The sequence below is a fragment of the Zosterops lateralis genome (assembly GCF_965231275.1).
Source record: "Zosterops lateralis genome assembly, chromosome: 7".
Taxonomy (NCBI): domain Eukaryota; kingdom Metazoa; phylum Chordata; class Aves; order Passeriformes; family Zosteropidae; genus Zosterops; species Zosterops lateralis.
In genome coordinates this window covers 12,272,657-12,296,306 of record NC_139767.1, presented here as the reverse complement: position 1 = coordinate 12,296,306, position 23,650 = coordinate 12,272,657, and the positions used below count along the sequence as shown (strand labels likewise).

At 43.6% G+C, this 23,650-nt stretch overlaps 1 protein-coding gene across 4 annotated transcripts in view; it reads right to left on the bottom strand.

The window, feature by feature from the left end:
* PLEKHM3 (pleckstrin homology domain containing M3) overlaps nt 1-23,650 on the bottom strand; it is a 72,694-nt gene that overhangs the window by 43,048 nt on the left and 5,996 nt on the right. Inside the window, exons 2-4 of one of the 4 annotated variants that reach the window (XM_083864976.1) lie at nt 23,231-23,464; nt 19,941-20,800; nt 11,802-12,737 (exon numbers count right to left, since the gene is read on the bottom strand). In XM_083864976.1, coding sequence (XP_083721102.1) covers nt 11,802-12,737; nt 19,941-20,598 — 1,594 coding nt within the window. In that variant the 5' untranslated portion in view covers nt 20,599-20,800; nt 23,231-23,464. Of the gene's footprint in view, nt 1-11,801; nt 12,738-19,940; nt 20,801-23,230; nt 23,547-23,650 lie in introns of those variants that run through there. The other 3 variants (XM_083864975.1, XM_083864978.1, XM_083864977.1) reach the window with 3 other exon arrangements.

The following is a 23,650-nucleotide window of genomic DNA, read 5'->3' as shown; positions in this document are numbered from 1 at the left end:
TGAGACATTGGTCATTTAAAAGCCTTGGCCATCTGAAAACCATGGCCTGAAGCTTAGACAGGCCACATTCTACCATATGCTTGCTCCAGAGAGTTCCCATTTTCCCCACAACAGAATGGGGAGCACTGCCTGCCTGCAGGAGTGCAAGCCAGCTCCCGCTGACAGCCAGAAGGGATGCTGACTTGGCAGGTAAGACTCAGCCACAGCATTTGCACAGCCAAGGCAAACCACAGTCAAATCATGAATAATAACTGAGCAGCAGTCACACTGTGAAATGAGTAGTTCTTGACTAGCAGCAGTGACACAGCTCAGTTTCCAGCAGGGTTTTTTTTTCCTTACGATTGCATTACTCTGTGTCTTACAAGGTCTGAGGTCTGCCTGACACTTTTTTCACAGCTAGATCCCTTGCTTCTTCCCATGCCCTCTTGTGTGGAGTCCCTGGGGTAAAACAATGTACTCAAAAGCTGCTGCCTTAGTCGGGAAGAACTAGTGCAGACATCTCCTTCACCTGACCACCTGTTTTCACAAAACATAAAAACTCAACGTACTTGCCACTTTAGTCTTTCAATAGTGACTAAAATGAGCCAAAAGTTCATATAATATTAAGAGTGGATGGCTGAAGACAGACAGCACAGTCATGTTAAACAACCTGCCCAGGAAGGGAGGTTAAAAACGTTTGGGTAAGATACATCAAGATGTCTGTGGTTGTTAACAACACCTCTAGACAGAGCACACATGACAGTATTTCTGCTTTTCCTTCAAATGCCAATGTCCCCATATGACATTTATAGTTTCAGTCAGAGCACCAGAGCTCCACCCTGGCATGTACTGTATGCTCAGATGGTCTCTGCTGCAGCTGGTTAGAAATACTGAGCAGCAGAATCCTTGTATACCACTTTTACTGCAAAAGCATTGGTGAAACAGAGCTTTTCAGGTAGAAGTCCACTGACCGATTGCTTTTGTTAATATAATTAATTTCATTTAGTGTAATTATGTGACTTCTCCAGCTGAAAGCATCTTTTCTCCCCAGTAGAAGTCACACTGATTTGAGGAAAGATTGCAGGTCAGCTACTCTAGGCATAAATTGATCTCCTCCTTCCCCACATCAAATGATGCCACCATGTCCCTCTCTGCTCTAATAAATATCATTAGAACAACCTAACCAACACAGTTAGCTCACTTCCTCCTCTTTCACACTCCAGAGCCATTTGGTCCCTGATTCTCTGCAATACACACTGCCAAGTGAATCAGAATGGGACATATCCTGTTTCCATCTCCCTCTTCCCCTGCCTCTTTTTTTTTAAAGAAAGGACATGCAGTTTCTTGGAAAAAGTAAATATATAAACAGGTCAAATATTGATCAAAAATTATGTTCATGTCTTCTCCTTTACCCTTCATAAGATCAGAGCGTAAGTATTAATGAAGTTCTAGTGATAAAGCTATGTCTGAATGCAAATAGTCTCCCAACTCAATGCCATTGAAACCTTATAAACATTCCTCACTAGCCAACAATTATTTGTCTGGGGATGAGGATGGGACAGGACATACTGATTTCACTTATCTACAACCACGCATCCCCTGCCACTCCACTGGCTTCTACCTTGTCTTAAAATGCCCTACCTCCTTCTGTTAGACTGAAGGTAAGAATAAGCTAAAGTCCAATTTGAACTGTCAAAATTCTAAATTTAAAAATTGGCAGTTGAGAATTCACCACTTTAAGGCCTAATTTCTTGCAGTTTCCTAAAGCCAAAGACTCATTCCAGTCCATGGAGGGAGTTTTCTCAGGAGAGGAGTGGCAAAGCACAGAAATGCTGGGGGGCTTCTCCCCTCTTCCCTATGTCCAGCCCATAAGAACTGAAGTTCTCTGGGGTGAGGAGAGTCTCACCAAGCAATCTTGGATGCCCTTCATCTTCAGGAAGGGTGGTTTTATGAAGAGGAGAAAGTGGAAGAGATTTATACTCAAGCAGCATGTACTGCCTTCTCCTCCCCCTTGTTACAACCCTTTTCTGAGCCAACATGTTTCCTTGCTCCTCTTCACACCTAGTATTTTTCATTCCTCTTCATAACCTCAAAAAAATATGTTCTCCAGAGCTGCATAACAGTTGTGTAGTTGGGGTTTGTTAAATGATAATGTGGCGCTGGCATCCCCCTTACATTTTCCCCGACTTTACAAGCTTTGCTGTTTGAAAATCACCATCTTTTCCACTCCTCTCTGTTGTGATTCATAATGATGGCTATTTCTACAACCCTTTCAAATCAAGTTATCAAAGCACTGATTTTCTTTGATGTTATGCAGTTCAAAGTGGGGTAGCATGACAAACATATTTCTGTGGCATAGACCACTTATGCTACTTTGTGTTTTTTTTAAGATGGAAAAAAATAGATCAAGAATGAGAGAGAAAGAAGAGGAAGAAGGACTGGTCACTGGCTTAATGACCATGGAAATCCTGCACCTGGGCATTCAGGTACATCAACTTGCCATGATGTTACCAGAAGCAAAACTAGTACTGATTCCTGGCTTGAAACTCTTGAGCAGGTCTCCCAGCAGGACAATCAGATGTAGCTGACCATCTCCGAGACTGACAACACAATTCAACAAATAGTTTAGGGTTTGGGAAGAGACCATGTTTGCAGAGAAAACACTTAATTGCCTACATAACTAGAGAAAGCATCTTGCACAGGATGGGAGAAAAATGCAGCACAACTATTACCAAACCTCTCTCACCTATTCCCAACACTCACACAGAATATTATCTATATAACATCTGTACAAAGGTCTGGCAAGCCCAGAGCCTAATGCAAAGAGAATACCACAGTATTTGCTAGCATCTAAAATCATCCCTCCCTAAAGAATGTTATAGAGCAAGCTGCAGAGGGAAGAAGTGTAGCTGTAAGATATACTGTTAGCAAAGAGAGGGAAGGAATCATCCCAAACCTTTCATCACGGAAAATACAATAAAACAACCTTGGAATCAAGGAAAGAAAATAGGGGTTAGAAAAAATAGCAGTAAGGAAGTGCTGTTGGGCACAGATGAATCTCTCTCAAAAACAGTTCTGTGAGCAGAGCGAGGCTCATGTCCAAGTGCAAAGACTTCAGGAAGAAAGTAGTACAGGAGGTGAGGTTAAAAAGTTGTAACAAAAGTCTCTCCTTAACTTAAGGTGGTGGTCTAGTATGGAGGAGGAATCCAAGATATCTGAACACAATTCCCCTTCACTGAAGCACGGAGAACACCACTTTCAGGCTGCTGCATATTCTTGCGGTCAAGGAAGACACATACACCTATCCTTTTTATCCAAATAGCTTTCTCTTTAATCTTTTAGCAAGAAAAGACTGGAGTCCACAGTGAAACAGAGAAAGTGAAAGACCAAATTAGAATCAAGTACACAACTGTTTTCCTTATTCAATGAAGTTCCTTGCTCGGTAACAGGAAAAAGCAAGTCCCTTGTGATTGTGTGCCATAATTAAATCTGTGACAGATTAGCTTAGAAGCTAATTCATTTAGAAACAACATACAATACAAAGAAAAGAAAATGATCCACAGACTTCAAAAGGCTTTCAGCTTAATAAAGGCATAAAGCAGACTGAGCAGAAGGAGAACCACAACAAATTTTCAGTGATAGATCAGACATACAACATTGCTCTATCAGCTCAGCACAAATAGAAATAAGGTGAGAATTACTTCAGTTGCTTACCTTTATTTCTGTGCATCTATTCCAATTCACTCCACCATGGGAAAACACAAATTCACAAGGAAGATACACTAACAATCTATCTCAGTTCTCTCTTATGCCTAACCAGGTTTGCATTACACCTTGTCCTTTTCCCACCATTACTTTCCAGAGCAATTTTATTTTAAACAAATAATTCAAAACTTATAAACCTCCAAGCAAAATCACTACGCACCTTGCCTACATTTTCTGTGAGCTTCTTACAAACTTTAAAAAAAGATAACAAAGCCTTAACACATGAAAGTAGAAAAAAAAAAATCTGTGTTGAAACCATGTTGGTTTTATCCTATCAAGTTATAATTACCTAAGCAACACATAAAACTCATATCATGTCAGCAATGTACACATCCCACTTTAATTATAAACTAGATCACCTTCTCCAGAAATAATGACGGGTTCACACGTTCTCAGTTGACTCCAAAGAATGGCCCAGCTATTCTAGGTCAATGGAAACCTTGACTATCAGCTACAGCTCAGGACTGAGTGCTAAAATAACAGACCTTCCATCTTTCTTAGCACCATTTCAGGGTACAATGCATAGGCCTGTCTTTCCTGTCTTATACATTCCAGCTCAGCTGAATTCCAGCTTAGTTGTGTAAAATTGCTGGCTCTGGGCTGGGGAGACTGGACACACAAGACAGTGACCCATCCCACCCTACTGGAGATGTCTCACAGGCACCCAGCTTCAGAGCAGCTCTCCAAGGCACATGAGATTAATTATTCCCTAGGCACCCAGTCTTTCTTCCAATCAGCAAAGACTGGATTGGTGTAGACATCCAATATTTAGATGGCTGGGGGTAGGTGAAGTGAATAAAACCCTTCATATGAGTCATGCTGAACACACAGAGCTGTCACTTTCTCTGCAAAGAACAATCAAGAAAAAACCCTGATGTTGGAAACAAGTCAGGTGATGGCACATATGGGTGCATACACGACATTTTGCACGCTTGCATGGTACATGTCCTTTGTAAAAGACAGAAGACAGGCATGCTGCAGCTTACACAGCTAAATTCTGCCTTCCCAGTAAAACTAATAGTAGTTAAGCCTTCAAATATAATACCAAAACTTAAAAGTCATGTAAGCTTGCTCTTCACATGTGTAAGTCAAGAGTAACATTTCATCACTAAATGAGAACTAAAAATCCTAGCTGTGTCAAATGACAAGCAACAAAACTATACATTTGGAAACTAGATTTTATGTGCCTGGATTGCCCCCCACCTGAGTGTCCTCAGAAGATAGGTTCTTTTACCTTTAGTGTCAAATTCTAAGAGGTGGCAAAGCTATATTCTTCCCAGAGAATATGCTCTGAGGAAATTACAAACAGCTTTGAAGACACACTTTACACATAAGCTGTTGTTTGTGATCCTTGTAACACATGGTCAGTCTGCATTCTCCTATTGCACATTTGCAAATCCTTTCCCTGTGTTCACAGGACAGCAGTGCTGACGAGTAACACCCTACACCTCAAACTAATCTGGTGTTCTTTTCCCCATGCCCTTATAGGATTATTCTCTGCAGTATTGAGTGCTCTGCTGAGACTCTGAAATGCTCCCTGACAGAAGGAAATGGGATCTACCACAGAATGACTTATTGGTAGGATTCAGTAATTCACCAGCTCTTTGGTCAGGAATGGGAACTCAACACACTCTCTGGGCCAGCTCTTGAAGCCCTGCCTGCCAGCTAGAAGTAAGAGATAATGTAAGCATAATAAATAATGGCATTCCTATTCTACAGTTGATTACGTTCATGCTTGGTTCTACATACTGAGAAGATAGACCAGAGAACACAGCAAAGAGCAGGCCAGCCATTTGTGTATCAGAACAAACACTGGTGGGTCTCTAACCCAGTTTTCATTTCTACACTGCAGTTAGTTTGAAGACTACTTACCCCTGCACTGCTCACTCCTTGACTTACACTGAAGGCTATCTGGTTTCATTTATTTGGTACAGCATTAGCATACCTAGAAATAACCACCTGTTTCTGTTTGAATACACAACTGGTTTTGTGTCTCCTTTTAACAGAAGGAACAACTGTGCAGTAAGTGTGGTGACATATTTTAACCAATACTATTTGGCTGAATTTCTTCTTGATCACACATCACTACCACAGCACTTGGGCATATGAACTATCCAGATTTACACAGCACAGGTACATATCAGAGACTACAGATGTCGCAGAAGGCCAGACTGAGAACCTAAACCCTTCCTACTAGCTGGCCTCTGGTTTGCTCTGTAATTTCTTTTACATTGCCCCTGATTTGATCCACATGTAATTGTTTTGCAATAATGCACTGCTTTGGCATGCAACAGAAGAGGGAGAGCCTTGCCAACACACACACAAATGTCCTAGTTTTGCAGCAGTGGACCCTAAAGCAGCCATTTTCCTTGAGTGTTTGGCCCTCAAGGCTGCACATCTGCAAGGACACTCTGATGCCAAACAAATGCACACTGCATCACTTCACAGGAATTTTTTCCAGAGCAGTAGTGGGAAGGGCTCCCTGTGAGCTGGCTTCTCAGAGATTTACACATTTGCTACCTCTTCTCTATCAAATTTTGTTAGAACAGTGAGGCACATCCAAATTTTATGGGGCAAAGGTAAAACTGAGCAAACAGCATTGGAACACTAGCTTTGCTTTCTTAAAAAAATAAATTAACAGCCATGGCCCAAACCAACTCAGGAACCTGGTATAAACTGCAACTGCAGAAAAAGTATTGTGCAGATGCCTGTGCCTTTCTGTGACGACAAGGCCTTTAGTAGCAAAAGCTGGTTTGACTGATTTAAAAGATGCTAGCCCAACAAATAAAACTCTCTCTTGCACACAATTCATGCAGAACCTCTGGGTTCTCCAGAGGAGAGGGGTGTGGGGGTGGTGTATAAGTGTTGGTGTTTTCAGGTCTGAAAAATACTTCCTTTTGTCCAGACGTATCTTTTTTCCATCTCAACAAAGGTGAGACTTGGACATTTAGACTCCCTGGTTTGGGCATTCTTTTCTTTGAACTCTATGCCAAAAAATCCCTCAAGACTAGTTTCACACAACAAATGGACCAAAAAGGTCCCCAGACAACCAAGAGTTCTTTGGGGGCAGGGGAACTCATACCTAGCACCCACAAACCAGGAAGAAACAAGACATAGCCAAGAACAAACAGCCTATGCTTACAGTAGAGACACGTTCACACCCAGCAGAACTGAGCTCACAACAGTACTATACATTAGCACATGAACATACTGAAAACCTGCAGAGTTGTTGACAGGGGCAGGTTAGAGCAATGGGGTCACCTATCCCCACGCAGGCAGAAAAGGTTCCTTTCAAGGCTGCCAGGAGGAGTATGTACATTCATCAGCCAAGACAGTTGTATCAGCAGTTCCTCTTGCAGGGCTGAGACAACGAAGTCACTTGAAGACCAGTCGATTGCAAAGTGCACATCAGGGCACAGAATAGGCACTGAACAGATCAAGCCCTTATCTAAACTGCACTTCCAGGCAGCAGCAGGCCACGTCCAAACCAAATCCCATGAAGGCAAAAATCTCACTCTGAGAAGGTGCCAGCCAAATCCCAGGAGGGTCAAGGACCCAACTTCTACCAGACAAAGCTGACAGTTACCACTGTCATTTCCTCTAGTCATGCCATCCTAGAACTGCACTGAAGAACTCATCTTATCAATGAAGATTAAATGGCCTCTGTGATCAGAATTGATCACTGATAAACAGGTTTAATCAACCCAAGCATGTGGTATCTTCCGATCTTTTTCCAAAACGAGCTGTCATATGGCAAAGCACTGTGGCCCAGCAACTCGTGTTTTGAAGCATGTAGGTCGACTGCAAATAAAGTGCTCCCTGCTACACAAATTCCTTTTTTTCACCCTTGTTTGGAAACACACCCCCCACTCCTCCCAACAAGTCAGTGACCTTGTTTAAACATGGTGTATTTTCCAAATACTAACTTAGATCATGTTTTTTTCAGCTCAGCTGGTTTAGAAATCCCACTGCTAGCAGTGGAAATTTTAAATGAATAGAAATAGGGCCTGAAAGTCACATACAAGACTAGAAAACTAAAGCCTAAAGTGAAGATACCTAAACAATAAAGCCTTTACAGTGCAAAACATTCCTAGGGGATTTTACAGAGTCTCAAACACAGTGAAGGTAAAAAGCTGCTGAACCCTTGGAAGAAAGAGATCAACTGAAATGAAACCAAGCACAAAACAAATACAGCACTTGGAAAAGCACAATTCTAAAAGCCCTGGACAGGTGAGAACAATGGTTATTCAGAACTGAAATGTGACAAGAGTGCTGAAAACCTTCCAAAGGACCTTATGGTATTTTATTGTTGTGCTGCATTTTCTAGGGTTTATCTTGGAGCATTTTTATTTCAGTGACATGTTACAAATAAGTGTTGGGTGTAAGTAATGCTAAATTCAAGGATGCTTCTCAACTATCTGTATTTGAGAAGTTTCAACTGTAAGGCTTTTTGATGACGCCTTGTAAAGTTGAACAAAGTTGACACCACACATGACTATTTTGTTTTGGTTTTAAATCACACTTGCTGGCTTGCAAGCTATTAGGAAATTCTTTTCCTTAAGGGGGGAAAAAAAGGAATTTTATTTTCACTGCAGAAGGGACTGATTCCAGACCAAGGGGCTGAGATAGAGCAGAGATTGCATGACCCACGCATGTTGCACTGGGCTGTCACCATGCTACACACATGATCACAGGACTAGGTGCAGACAACAGCTCTCCACCCTGCTGCTTCATTTGACAGGGCTGCAAGCTCAGGAAATAGCACATTTACTAACCTTGGCTTCTCTGCACCTAGTGTTCAGCTCAGCCAGCCAAGTCATTCAAGCCCTAATAGCAGTATTTATCACTTTGGCAAAGTGAGGAGACATGGAGAAAGCAGGGAGGAAAAGACAGAAGGCACCCCAGAAGAGGAGCAAGGAAAGCCCCACAGTCAAATGAAAGGGCGCAGAGCACATTTTTCAGAAGGCAGAAATTCCCACATCCATTAGGACTTGCTGTCTAAGTAACAAGAGTTCCTGGCAGACACAACTGACTTCTCTGGAAAAAATGTCTGTTTTAATAAAGGAGATGGGGGAAAAGAAAACAAAAGGTGAAACAGAAGAGAGCCATCAAAAGAACAGGAGCTATGCAAAAACAGGAGGTGAGGACAAAGGCCATTTGTCTTCCCCATCTGTGGAAAAGCGATGCCACATGACAAAGAAATAACGATAGTGAAGGGCACCTGGGGATATTTGCTCCTTACAGACCTCAGGGAGAACTCCTCCGGAAGAAATGCCTTTCCCTAGAAGCCTTTGTCTAAGACAAAATATAAATAATGGCCACAAAATTAAAAAGTTTTATAAACTCCCTGCCTTTCCACTGCTAATCAGTGGCCTATTCATTCAGTTTTTTCAAATTACAACAAATAATGCCCTGCCCTCTGCAGTAAGACAGAGTTAGACCTGTGGAGAAAAGTCTTTGTATCTGCTGGTCAAGCAAAAGACAACTTTTTTCAAACTGCCCTTCTGACTCCAGGGTATCAACAGTTTGTCCTCTCTGCCCCATGACTACATCTGACACCACTGCCCTGGCTTATATCGCGAGTTGAAAAGTCCTAGTCAGACTCCAAGATAAACCTGTCAATAACGAGGCACAGACACTCACATTCTTCCCTACCTGCTTGTGAATATCAGCTGTTTGTCTGGGACCAATTCCTTGAAAAGCTTTTACTGACGAGAAAAGGAAAGGGGTATGCAGAGAGCACTTCAAACAGGAAAAAAAAAAAAAAACCGGGGAGGGGAACCCCACAAAGACTGCAAAGAGAAAATAAATTTTAAAAAGCCTGTCCCCATCAGGTCCTCCCAGCAACCTTCTTTATCAGAGGTTCATTGTCAATCAATTAGCCAAGGCAGCAGGGGTCTGTAGGGAGGGGGGGAGCTCGAGAGACAATGGTCTGCCCTGTTGTATTACTATTTAATCGCTTTTCCTAAATAAATAAAGCAGCCCTGAGGTGCTGTCATGTCAAGGGAATTTATAACAAAAAACCCATCATTTTTCATTGGTCATTACTTTTCCTTCCCTCCCACCCCTGCAGGACTAGAGAGGGTTATTACTGTAGCCGTAAGTTCCATCTTTGTGTTGCTTGCCTTTGATTCCCACTCGGACCTTGCCGCTTTCTGGCACTAATTTGTCAGGCTGAACAAAGGAGGGATTTGTACCTCCTGTAAGGTCTCAATTAGGAAAGGCTTCTGCTGTATTATGTGCCATTGGGACAGGACACAAAGACGGTAATTACAGGAATTTGCACTAAATGGCTGAAGAATTCACAGCAAAACTTTTCTTCCTCCCCCTCCCTCATCTTTCTCCCAGCTCACCCCTCCCAGCAGCCCCGGGGAAAGCCGCTCTCAATGCCTGCAAGCTGTAATTACCAACAGCAGGCCCCTCAGGTTAAACAGCAGCCCATGCCCGGAACGCCACAACTACCCGCAGGGAGCAGGGAACAAGGAGAGAGGCTCCGCTTGCCCGTGTGCCTCCTCAGCACAAACTTTTCTGAGCCAAACAAGTTTCCCCAGTTTCTCCCAGTTATAACTAAAATTATTTATTTCTTTGCATCATGGTAACAGCTCCAAGTTCCAGGAGGCCCTAAGGGTCTCAGGAATGGCAAAAGACCCGCTCCCACAGAAAGTGCTGTGAATCCCCATCCCCAGGGACAGAGAATCCCAGTGACCAGCTTTCCACAGACCCTCCACAACTCAAGAGGAGTTTCTATGCACAAGAACATTTGTTCAGTTTGGCAGACTAAAAGGAGATTGCAGGAGTATTGGGAATGCCTCAGGTGTATCAGGCAAAAGACATCATGCAGCCCTGGTCAGGGCACCTTGTTTTCATTCGGAATACATGACTGAGTGGAGATTAATCATCCCATGTTTGGGAGAGGGAATCCACCCTTTCCCAGAGAAAAGTCTGCTCCCATACTTACATAAAGCAAGACTAAAACCTGATTCACATTGCAGACATGTATTTTGTTGCCATCCCAGGGCCTGATCCTACTTTAGAAGAGGTCATTGAAAATGTTCACTTGAAACTCTCCTCAGTCAGATGAAGCAAAATATAAAACAAATTACACCAAATCATAACAATGTGGCCAAGTACAGAGCTGAATTCAGGCAGAAGCCCAAATACTGTGAACATACCATTAACTGCAATGATGCCAACCTTCGTGATGCTCCAGCTGCCAGGTGGGTGCCATGCACTGCGCAGAGAGGAGCAGGAACATTACCTGTAGGTGACTAGCAGAGAAGGACAAACCCAACTGCACCCACAGGCAATTTTGAGGGTAGTCCAGTACTTTTAGGGCCCAGGTCTCCCCTGGAAGGGATTCAGGCCAGCCAGCAGGTCCTGGGCCCACACAGATACTTCCCCAGAGTCATGTGTGGTTCCAGAGCAACATGAGAACCACATCACAAAGCAACATGGGGAGGAGCCAGGACCATCAGAGCTCCCATAATACAAGAGAAAAAGTCTCCAAAAGAGCTGCTTCTGCCTGACCTGACAATTTCTAAATGAGTGTAACTAAAGCAAGTCAGAGACTATAGTTTAGGCCAAATTTGGTGGCCAAAGGTGGCCAAATTTGCTCCAAACAGGTGTCCTTACTAAAATAAAATGACAATGAACCACATTCACATAGGTCCTCTCTATTTTCACTTCATTCCCAAACTGGATAAAAACATTATCTTGCCTCTAGGACTAGAGTCAGATAACAAATGAATTCAAACCACTTTGAGTCTGGACCACTTTTACAGTGCTTGAATCAAGAAAACAGCTCAGCCACCCTGCAGAGCAGCCCTGGCCCATGTAGTGCTGTATGTACAGAATCTAATGTTTCAGCACTGCTCATCAAAAGCAGATGAACTTCTGAATATCCCATAGGATTTTCTCCACATTTGACAGAGAGAAAGGCTAGCTACAGCCACAGTCAGAAGCAAGGAACAGCTGTGCTGCTAAAACACACACATGCTCTTTCAAGTGATTTCCTGCAGAGGGGGTGTAAGTGCATATGCTGCAACCTGGCTGCTCACCTGCACACCTGAAGCTCTGAACTGTGAGCCCTCTCTCCAGAGACAGTGTGGTCAGGATGCTCAGGAAGCTGGTGGTCACAGACTGCCGCTTGGTCTTTCTAAGATCATTTCCAAAGGGCCGATCCGCAGGTTTGTTCCTAAGCGTGACCTGTGGGTTTTGAGTTAAACTTCGAGTAGCATTGGCTGCTGTTTTCAGTGCCTCCATCCACTCCTGAGCCCTCTGACGGGTCTCTGCGCGCAGGCGCAGCACATCCTGGGGGAAAATGACCTGAAAGCAAGAGTCACAGCCATCCTGAGTGTCTGTCTGGACTGACAGGCACACATCCACATTGTAGCTCAGCAGAGGATCTTCATCAAGCCTACCAGGTTGGAATGCCATGAGATAAGACCTGTTCAAGACAAAAGTAAATGCCTTCCAGTTATTCTGGACAGTTAATCTGTAAAGAGTCCCTGATTTCAGAATGTTTTGGTACTCTTTAGTGTTTTCAGTCAAATTCATGGATGGGAAGAGCTCCATAGGCTTCTCTAATAATCCATTAGTTTGAGAAAGGTCACTGTTATTTTCAGGCTTTGGCACATTCTCCAGTTTCTCCTGCTGTCTTGTAAAAGCAGGTACAGAAGCACGCACTGCTTCCCAAAGTTTCTGTCCCCAGTCCAAAGTCTCCCACGAGGACTCTGCCTTCAGCTGTAGCTGTGAGCTGTCTGACAGGACAGTGTCCACCACCTTGGTTTCAATGCCACCTGTAACAGTGACCCTTTGAAAACGCAGAAGTGGATACACGGTGGGAAGAGTCTGGTTGCCACTGCTGTCCAAGCAATACAGGTACAGTTTGTACTGTGAGAGCTCAGCGTAACAGGTTTGCCAGTAGCTGTCATTGTCTCTTCTAACTTCCAAGTATCCCTTCTTCAGAAGATTTGGGAACACTGTCTTGTGTTCTGGAGGAAAAAAAAATCAGAGTATTACAATTATTTTTTAAAAATCGTCTCAAATTACTACATAATGCTGGCTTCCACATCTCTCCTACCCATACACGGCGTATCTGAGGATAGGATCACAGAGAGAATCTTCATCTAACAGGTTATAATTATCAAACACAAGCACTTTACATTTGAGACACTGAGAACACAGCGCTTTTTTTACCCAGAGGTATCAAAACTACTTACAAAAAGGGAACAAAGAAACAGAGGGACAGAAAAACAGAGCAATTTTCCTGAGATATCCAGGACGACAACAGAAACGAAACACTAGAGGTTTCCCAGAACCTAATCCAGAAGTGGACAATACTATCAAGTAACCTATTGCCAGCTAAAATACATATTGACAGTGAGAAACACACACAAATTAAAACACCTTACCCTCTCTTCCCTGCTCCTTCCCAGCCTCAACTTCATGTTTTCACACACACAACCTTTGCCTCCCCCATCTTAAGCAGCTCAGAGGGAAAGGAAATAGTGGTGTCTGCTCAGCTCCTGTCTGCTGCTCCTTCCTTCTCATACCTTTCCCCTGCTCCAGCATGGTCCTCTCTAGGAGCTGCAGTCCTTCAGGTGAAACATACCCCTGCATGAGCTCTCTCCATGGCCACAGTTCCTTCAGGAAATCTCCACATTCTCCAGCATGGGGTCCCACACGGGCTTGCAGGGAGATCCTGCTCCACCACATTCTCCCCAGGGTCCGGAGCACATTCTCATCCTCCGACCCTCAGCTGCTCTTGACACATCTGCCAGTGCTGTGCCCTTCCTGAGATGTGCTCTGCCAAAGAGGCCCCACCTGTGGCTGATGGGCACAGCTGTGTCCTGTGGAGGGGCTGCTGGAACCGGCTGGAACAGCCCTGCTGCCAGCATTGGGTGCAGCACTCTTGGGTTTTTAGGTTTTCTTTCCCCGAGATTTCAGGCTGGTCGTTCTGGTGGGTCTTTTTCTGTCTCTGTTCTCTCTGACCTCTGAAGGCTTTAAATCTAAGTCTGTGCTCGGCACGAGAATGGAGTCTCAAGGTCTTGGTTTTCTTGGTTTCTCGCGTTGTGTATTAATTCTTATCTTACAAGTTCTTTGTGTCCAGCCAAGATGTTCACAGCAGCTGAGACACGATGTGACTCCCCCCGTGATGGGAGGTCACTCTGCTTTTATTCAGATAACTACGTGTCTCTTATTTACAATTCTATGCCAATGCCTAACACCTATGCAAGAAGGGTCATTTCTGCTTTGACCCAATCCTATCAAACTACCTTGTGCCACGTCACTACAGAAGATGGATGCCAAGGGAGAAGAAGAACTCAGGGTAACACCCTAATTCTTCCATCTTATCTCCTTGCACCTACATTCTAAAAATCCCAAAACTACAAAATCTTCTACCTGGTGATTAGCTACACTGTCTGTTAGACATTTCTGACTTGTAATTCTTCTCTGCTTGGAAGTTTTTCACATGGACTAAAATCAAAGACTGTGTCCTCCTCTGGGCTCTGTGCCAGACAAACCCCCCTGCACAGACCCCAGACCCTCCTTCTTGGGTCCCAGGCCTCTCTCCCAAGGTCTGTGACCATCCAGGGTGCCCAGAGGGATGCCCTGGACTCAGACACAGCACCTGGCACCTGGACTGACCTGGTGAATGCATAACTGTGCCCAACACAGCAGTCTCTTACCACATTCCAGCACGACCTGGGACCAAAACATTCTGTGCAGCTCTCTTTACTCCAGAGTTTTGCTGATTTACGAGAATCAGGCTCAGAAGAAGCAGACATAACCAAAAACGAGAAATAAGAGGCTGCCCAGAGGGATTCAAACACAGACATCTGAGCATCTCAGCACTTCAGGTGCTTTGGAGCAGACTTGTTTCACAAACCCCAGCCCAAGGCAAAATAGAGGGGAATTTTCTTCATCCACAGAAAACCAGCCATACACAAGTCACTCCAGGCACTAAAAATGATGTAAATTTAAAAGGAACTATCTAAAGCGTTTCCAAGTTTTAAAATAAGGTTTCCATACAAAATTTGTTCCAATCTGATTTGCACCACTTCAGCCACCACAGGCAAGATTAATATTTTCACCTTGGGCTAGGCATATGGCTCTAGGCAATTTTTGTTGGTCCCTGTATAAATTCAGAGGCATTCACTGTTACACTGTAATACCAACTGTAACACTTGGCACCCCGAAACAATCCAGGCCTGATGAACAAACTCTTACTCCCATCTGAGTTCTACTTCACCCTTCCAGTAAGGGTACCTGTGCTTGGTCTTCATTTATAATCAGTGACAGAATTAGCAGACACAAGTAAAGGTTTCTGCCACTGACCATCTATCTCCCTTGGAGTCCGCTATTCCTGGCACAAGAGCAAGGTAGCCACCTGGAAACAGCTCCTCATCCACTGCCCAGTATAATTAGGTCACAACAAAATCAGCATCAATTGACCTTAACACAAGCATTACAGACCACAGCAGTACAAGAGGTGGTCTACTCCAGATTTCTACCCTGGGGCTGACAGCCTTTGAAACAGGGATAGCTGGAGGCATGAAACATTTTCAGCATCTCAAGCTTAACCAGTTACAGTCATGTTAACAGGCCACAGTCTAACAAGCTTTAGACATCATCTCTGAGTACACTGAGGATGTCTGCAACACAGACCTAAGAGAACAGAAACATCTAGACTAGATGAAGCTTGGAAACAAAACCAGGCCTGTATAGAAACTACATCCCTACCTGTACTAGACTTCCCAGCTATTACAGCCAGGACTGATGGCTAAAGAGCTCTCACCACTGCTGGCTAAGGGGTGAGTCTGTCTGTCCTCCTGGAGCACAAGGAGGGTCAGCGGCTCTTGAGTATTCAAGGATCTTAGTTACTATCCAGGGGCTTCTGATACCAGCTGGGGCAACCTTAGGCTGTAACCTTCTTTCTAATAAGATGCTCCTTCCTTTGGCTGGAAGTATTCCTGTAGCTAATTCTCAGTTTCTTCTATGGGCAAGAGAAAGCAGCAGAATAGCAAATAGTGTAAAAGCTTTTGCCAGCTCTTCAGCAAAGATCGATTTTTAAGGATTTATGAGGATTAAGTAGACAAGCTCCAGTTAAATTTAATGAACATATATGAAAATTAATTGTTTGATATACTTAATGTTGGTATGGAGATCTCATGGGGATTAAAAATGGGGGAAGGATGCTACCTTGCAGCCCCTCTAACAAAAAGGAGACACTTAGGTTTCACATTGACAGCTCGGCTTCCCCATTCACCCACGTACTCAGAATGGAGCCTGCTTTTAACATCATGCTCAAAGCACTCCATCTACAGAGATTTCCTGCAGATATGGCTAAAACCATAACAACTATTTAAAAATTTGCTATTTTGGCACTAGGTCTAAAAAGGTCAGTATAACTATACCTTGCATATCAATAAACTACTCAAGAGTATTTCAGCTAAATATGAAAACTGAAAGCCTAATCTATAACCCAAAATGGTAGAGAAAAAGCACACTTTGATAGCCCAAATGGATAGATGTGCACACACATGGACATACTAAAAGAGAACCAATTTTGTTCACCGTATATCTCTGGCCCTGACATTCATTAGTATTTCTGCACTAACTCAAAAGCCATTAATTTCTCTGAAACCCACACTAATCCCTTTGTAGTGCAGATAATGGACAGCCATTCTAGAGTCATCTTCCCTTTCTATTAATCCAATCAGGGAGGCAGCGCTTCTGCAGCTCCAACTGCAATCTCTCTCACTTCCATCAAGTACAGATGACCGTTCAAGCTTCTCCATAATAAGACAACTCATAACCTTCCCCCAGCCACCCCTCCTTCATCTGCACACAGGTTTGCTTATCTTTTGTTGAGTTAGAGAAAGGCTATCTCTCTCTGTCTTTCACAGAGGCACTCCCCTCTCCCTCCTTCACCCCACTCCTTCCCTTCAAGCTCTGTGAAATTGGCTCCAATGGCTCTCGCTCAAACTGGGACAGAACCAGCAGCCACCTTGATTAACATTCAAATGCCTCGTATTGTTTAGGTCAGGGCAATAGCTGCTGGCAGAGACAGGCTGAATCCATATGCTGCACATACACAAACATCTTACAGCTCTGCTTCTTTATCTCCTCCACGGGCACCGTGCCAGATAGTACCTTTTTACTCAGAGAGCAAATGGTACCATCTCTTTTTCCACCTTCCAAACAGAAACTGCATCTCTTTTCCTCCTTACGGAGGCAGGCAGAGTAAATTGAAGAAGAGTAAAAAAAAAAAAAAAGGAAATAATCACAGTAAATGGCCCACATCTGAGCCATCTGGAGTTATAATTTCAAGGAAAGAGGTGAAAGAAGGCAGTGGAAAACAAAGAGGGACTCAGCAGCTGGGGCCAGTGTAATATCTTCCGCAGCATCTCTCCTCTCCCTTGGGAACTGCCCACTGGTCCCAGCTGGAACCCTGCACACAGCACTGAAACCAGGACAGCACCCACCTGCCACTCACCACACTTGGGGCAGCTGGGGCAACCCACACCTTGGAGAAGGAAACCAAGTGTTGTGTCAGCACGTCCAGACCATACACACTCCGGAACAACTGATCATACTTGCATCTCAGTTGACATAGCAGGAAAGCTTACTCTGTTTTCCAGCACTGAAGCATTTCTGACAACAGTCATTCCAAGTAACTTGGAAAAGAGCAGAAGCAGAGATGCCTAGTTTGTGAGGAGTTTGCATCCTGAGAGGGCACTCCTCTCTGAATTTTCTTAGCAAGTAATGAGTCTAAGTTACAGAGTTTTTGTCAGTAGTTTTCCTCTTGGATTTTTACAAAACTGAGCATTTTTACAAAACATGTTTGGGATTTAAAATGCTCTCAAATTGGGTTGGGCTAGTAACCTTCTTGGCAGGATTTGCTAGATCAGGGACAAACTGTGCCTCAGATCCACAATGTCCACTATCTTCCTACTTAAAAATACATTCTTTTCTTCCCATCTGTTTTCCCAGCTGGGTCTGCAGATATGTATCTTTCAGTTTGTCAGTGTGCTCAACAACAGTGACAGCTCTAGAGTTCCCCAAGCTCACAGGCACAGCAGGCAAACAAAACAGCTACCTAGAAAAGTACTGTAGCACCCACACTGTCGGGAGTGGCAGTGTTTGAATGATAACATCCACATGACCCTCAAGCCGTGCCGTGTTTAAAACAGTGTGTTTTAAAAATCCAAGCCAAGCTTCACCGTATATTACAGAAGCAGTATTCTCTCTTTGTTTGCCAGGCCACATGCCCAGAAATACAAGAGCCTGCCTTGAATTTGCTTACAACTTCTGTTTTTGATACCTCTGCTTTCTGCTTGTGCCCCATAGCACAAACAGGGTTTATTTCTGGCACATGTGCTCTTTTACCAGCAGGCCTAAGATCCTGCCCCAAAAGGCACAGCTTCTTTTCAGGTCCTTTTTTTTCTCAGCACATGGAAAGGATTCAGTGTCATTTTATTTATATTACAGTTTAGTGGTAGAATTGGCAGTGCTGGGTTAACAGCTGGAGTAGGTAATCTCAAAGGTTTTTTCCAACCTAAATGATTCTGAGATTCTATAAAAGAGCAAGCAGCAAAAACAGACAAGCCCACAGTAATGGGTATACTATGATGGTAAGGGAAAAAAAAGTGATGAGTTCATCTATGCAGTAACTGGGACAGCTTTGGAGGACTGGGAGACCTCTGCAGGCTCCAGAGGGAAGTCCTTTACAGCAGTGAGGACTGACAGGAGTTGCTGAAAGTCCTCTCAGTATCTCACAGCATTCATTATTTTGGATTAAAACCCTGAAAAGGGATGTCTTCTAAGGATGTAACCACTATGACCGCTTCAACAACTGCAGCAGGTTTTATACAACCTCCAAACATGTTCTTCAACCTTTTCTGGAGAATAATTAGTAGCCACAGACACATGTCTGCAAAACCTACTTTCCTGCTTTTGCACTTCTCTTTTCAGCTCAGCTCACAGTAGCAGCAAACGCTTCGTGAGGCTCTCTCATGAACACAGAGGGAAGAAATAGCATGGCTACCTTGTAAAACCTGCACAGCAGCTGAACAGAACAGGTAAAGGAAACAGGTTTTAAAAAGCATATTTTCAGGGCACAGAAGCTCTCCTTCCTCAAAGAAGGTACCCCTACCTTCCAACATTCCACACAGAAAGGCTCTTGGAGGGCATGCAGCAAGCACTGAAAACCTCTGAAGTGGGTCCATGGAAATTTCATATCACGGAATCATAGATTAAGTTTAAAACAGTATCAGGGGCATGTATGGATCTTCAATGGCTACATTTTAAAGGAGTTTCTGTGGGCATATTAAGTTGTTACACATCAAGTCAAACCCAGGAGATGCCCAGGATACAGCTGGCAAAAATGAAGAGCTCTGTCTCCAGAATTGTGACTGTGTTTCTGTTTTGCATCCTTTCCACAGAAAAGATATAGAACAGAGACTCCACTCTACAAGAAGCAATATATCTCCCTAAACAAAAATAACAGCAGGTACATTTGCCTTCGTCAACCAAGAACACCCTTCTTTGGAATACAGCAACTATAACTATAATTATATAAATATGTTATATTGTGTCACAATATAACACAATAACTTACATATTTGTAGATTAATATTGACAAATTGAGTGGTTTAGTTTGTGTTAATTGTTTATGGACTGAAGAGTCAGCATTATTTAAAGAAAGAGAGCAGAGATCTTGGGCCTTACAGCAAAGCTCTGTATGCCCTCTTTTTAATGGCCACTCTTCCACTTTAAGAAAACCGCTTTTATTTGGATTTGCCATTCTCCCAATAGCTTTAGCATTCAAAGCTTTTTTTGAGTTTGGGAAAATCATTCATGGAAATTATCAGAAATACACAGTAAATAAATTATTTTTTTCCAAGTCCAACTGAATAAGAGAGAAGCAAAAAGTAAAACAAGCTTAGTTTTTTAAACCATAAAAAGAACAGAAATCAAGGTAAGTTTAAAAAATTATCCTTAGGCAGGCAAACACACAGAGCCACATCAAAGACAAAAGAGCCATACTGATTTCTCTTCTTATAAGAGTTACCTCACACTTGGGTTTTGAGTAGGTTGTGGTTTTTAACATTCAGCTCCTCTTTCAAGACAAATAATAAAACCAAATAGGAAACTCTTCATATAAACATAACCAAAGCACCAGCACAAACCTGTGTTTCCTTGGATGTCCTCTCCCTTGGTTAATGCCAGGTAGGAAAGCAGAGCACAGTTATTGTCCTGACCAGGTGCAGGTGGCTGCTGCAGGGAGGTGCCTGTGAAGACCACTCTCCAGTTCACATGGCTGATGTCAGAGCGTGACCTGTTGTGACCTGGTTTGAACATGGAGGCCTCCTCATTCTGCACCAGGATGTCATTCACTGAGCGAGGCCTATCCCTCCGCCGCTGGCAGATCTTGAAGATGTTAAAAGCTGTGGTGTCCCCTTCCCCTGCCCAAGCAAGGTTGTCAGCAGCTGTTCCCCTCTGCACCATGCGCTGGTCTTTGGCAGGGAACGCTGTCTGAGCTTTGGTTTCCAAGAGGCCATTTTTGCAGTGATCCCAGATGAGGCTATTTTTGGCTAAGGAGGCAACATTCCTCAGGTTCCTGCTTCCTGTTATCTGATCAAATACCTCATGCCCAACCAGTTCAGGGACCTCCTGTACACCATACACCTCAGAGGGCTGAACAATCTTTTCAAGCTTAGTATCAAAACTATTGAAAAAGTCTTCAGTCACTTCCAAGGCAGGGCTAATGTCATCCACTTCAAGAGCCTCCATGTCCTGTGCTGCTGTGCGCTCAAGGCGTTGCGAGGCGTTAAGAAGATACCACATCAATACAGAGCTAAAGACCTGCTTCACATCTGTCCTGGGCACATCATTAACTTAGATGTGGTGGGCAAACACAGTCACCAACCCCAGCCCATAGTGGTAGGAAGTAACCAACTCAATTTGTCTTCAGAGGGAAGATCTCACACCCACTGACCAAGTGGGCTATGGTTCCTGTATGAAACAAGCTCATAGTGATGAAAAGTACCTGTAGAGAAAAGCAAAACATCCCATCAGTAAGAGTCTATTCCCAGGTAAATATGTTTAATCACATCACTTTTCACAGTCGTAATCCCCTTCATTTAACTTTCTCCTTCAACTGGCACCAATACTATCATGTATGAAGAAACCCTTTGTGGTTTCTGCTGTTCACTCTGTATAAATTCTGTGTATAATCACTTTTTGAATAGAAAGCTGCAGAGAGCAGGATGGGGCACCAGAAGATGTGAAATCAAAGGGATACCATTTGTTAACCAAGCTTTAGAAAGCTACATTGAGAGGTAGCCACCTAAGGAAAGCTTCACAGAGTTTTCCTTAGGTCTCTAAGAAAAAGCTGATAAACTACAGGGTCATAAAATAGGCCAACCAGACTCAAATAGTTTGCCTTTTTGTCCAAAATTGCTTGAACTCACAATTTTATGGAGACCAACATGAGTTTTACAGTGGCTACTTTGCCTACCTGTCTGCATGAACAGAACTGTGAAGTTTACCAAATACATCAAAGCAACCAGGCTGCTGCAGAGCACCGCACAGAGTTTCTTTCTAGAATATCACTGTGAACCTAAGTGAAACCATGTAGCAACCTAAGCCCCAGAGACAATGCATCTACCTCCACAACAAAATACACCACATCCTGCACTGTCACAAATCTGCAGATTTTTACTTCCAAATTGTTGGCTAACTGGGGAAAACTTAAGACCAGCAAGGAGCTTTAAAGCTAGAACTGTTGAGAGCTGTATTGACCACCTGAGCTTACACCTGCAAGGAGGAAGGAAGGAGAGTTTCTATTCCCTATGGTGCAGCAGGGGGGTGTCCCATTGCTGACTCCTGCCACACGGAGTCTGCTGCTGTTTAACTTCTCAGTCTTGAAGCTCCATCCACAGTGCTGCTGTGCTAAAGGGAAATGCACGGTAGGTATCTTTAAATTGGGGTAACCTTCAAATGTCTGCGAGTTCTTGGGACCTGCAGAGTGGGCATTTGTACGGGCAAAACAGCCCTCAAGTCTCTTAAGACAGATCACAGTACCTAGAGCTTGTACATGCAGAATAGTGTAAAGTCAGAGTTTTGAACACATCAGCTCAAGTCCTAGAAGCAGCAAAGCTGCATCAGCTCAGAGCTCTGCCCAGATTAATACACTCTTAACAAAACTAATTAGCTGGGCTGGGCCGATAATTAGCAGCTTATTAGCTTGTAAATGCTGCTGAAGTCCTACCAGGACACATGAAGATTTACACCTAGCAGGAAAAACATCTATTAAACAACATCAAAACCAGACAATACTTCTATTTAAGGCGTTGTTTTGGTGGGGGTTTTTTTTGTTTGTTTGTTGTTTTTGTTTTGTTTTGTTTTGTTTTGTTTTAATCCAGAACAGTCTATTAGCCGAACTTCTATTAGGAAAGGTGCTTAAATAGGCACCCTTTACTACAGCAAGCGAGAGGGAGACAGCAACCCCCAAGAAGGGGGCACAGAATGCTGCAGCACAAACCAACCTCCTCCACAATCCCCCAGTGGCTTCCTCCCACACCTGCTCCAGTTGTAGCCAGCCATGACACAGCTGTGCTCAAAAGCAGCAGCTCACCCTCCCTCCCAGCAGATCTGCAGTCCAGACTGTGATGTCCACAAAGACACTCCAACCAAATAACTTTCAAAAGCAATAACTAAGCACATACACAACTCCAGAACATCAAGCTTTACACTGAGATCTTTCTCCCCTTAACTCTTTGCAAGGATTCACTTTACTAGTCTAATAGTGAACCAGGATAGGATCAGCTTCAATTATGTGAACATAGAGTAACACACTGAAGACAGAGACAAAACCACAACCAGAGGGCTGAACAAAACAGACCTGGAGTTATTTCAAATCAGAACAGTACGGGAGCAGACTCTTCACAAAGCTGTGTAACTGTGCTAGTTGACAGCAGTGGGAAATTAAGTCATCCTGGGCATATCTGCACTGTCAGCTTAATGCAGCATGGAGTTTACTCTTGAAGCTCATTCCAGCCAGCAGTCCCAGAACAGTGTTCTGCTCCCTGGTACCACAGAGCTTGGGAGCTCAAGGAACACAATATGGTGCAACCTCTCCACTCATTCTACGACCTTCTGTAGCATATATTTACAGCAAGAATGGTATTTTGAAGTTGCAAACTATGAGAGGCATTCCCTTGAACAAGACTAGCACCAATGTAAGCATAGCCCTGCAGTGAAGGCTACAGCCTGGTCCATTCGAAGATGCTGTCCCATGGGGACTGGCAGAGAACGCAGCCTTGCACTCCCTCATGCAACTGGAGCAGCAATCACTTCAGAAGGGCTTGTGACACGACACTGCAGCATTCTAGTGACAGCAGATACAATGTTGGTCTGTTCTTTACTTAAAGTCACTAGGAAAGGTGGAAAACAAGGGATAAAAATTGACACTTACGTTTATTAAGTTCATTTTTAAATGCTGGAGGCTTCAAGCAGCTGAATGTTTCCCTGGATCCTGTGAGACTGGAGCTATCCAGTACCACGCAGCCAAGTGTGGTGATGCCAAACTCCAAACTGACCTCATATCCAGTAGGATGCTGAATCACATGGTCATGAGGAGATGACAGGCCCCTGTATCACACGATTCACAAACTGCAGCATTCATACCTTCCCAGCTAGTCTGTTTGCCCTGCTCAATATAGATGTGAAAGGTGACATCACTGGTGGCAAGCTCATCCTTCCCTACACCACCAAAGGAGTCGTGCCAGTAATTCCCACCAGCACTGAGATCCTGCAATTACATATCCTCCATAAATGCAATTAGGCACTTTCTAACAGTGCCACTCAACAAAAATTTAATTCAGATGTCTGCATG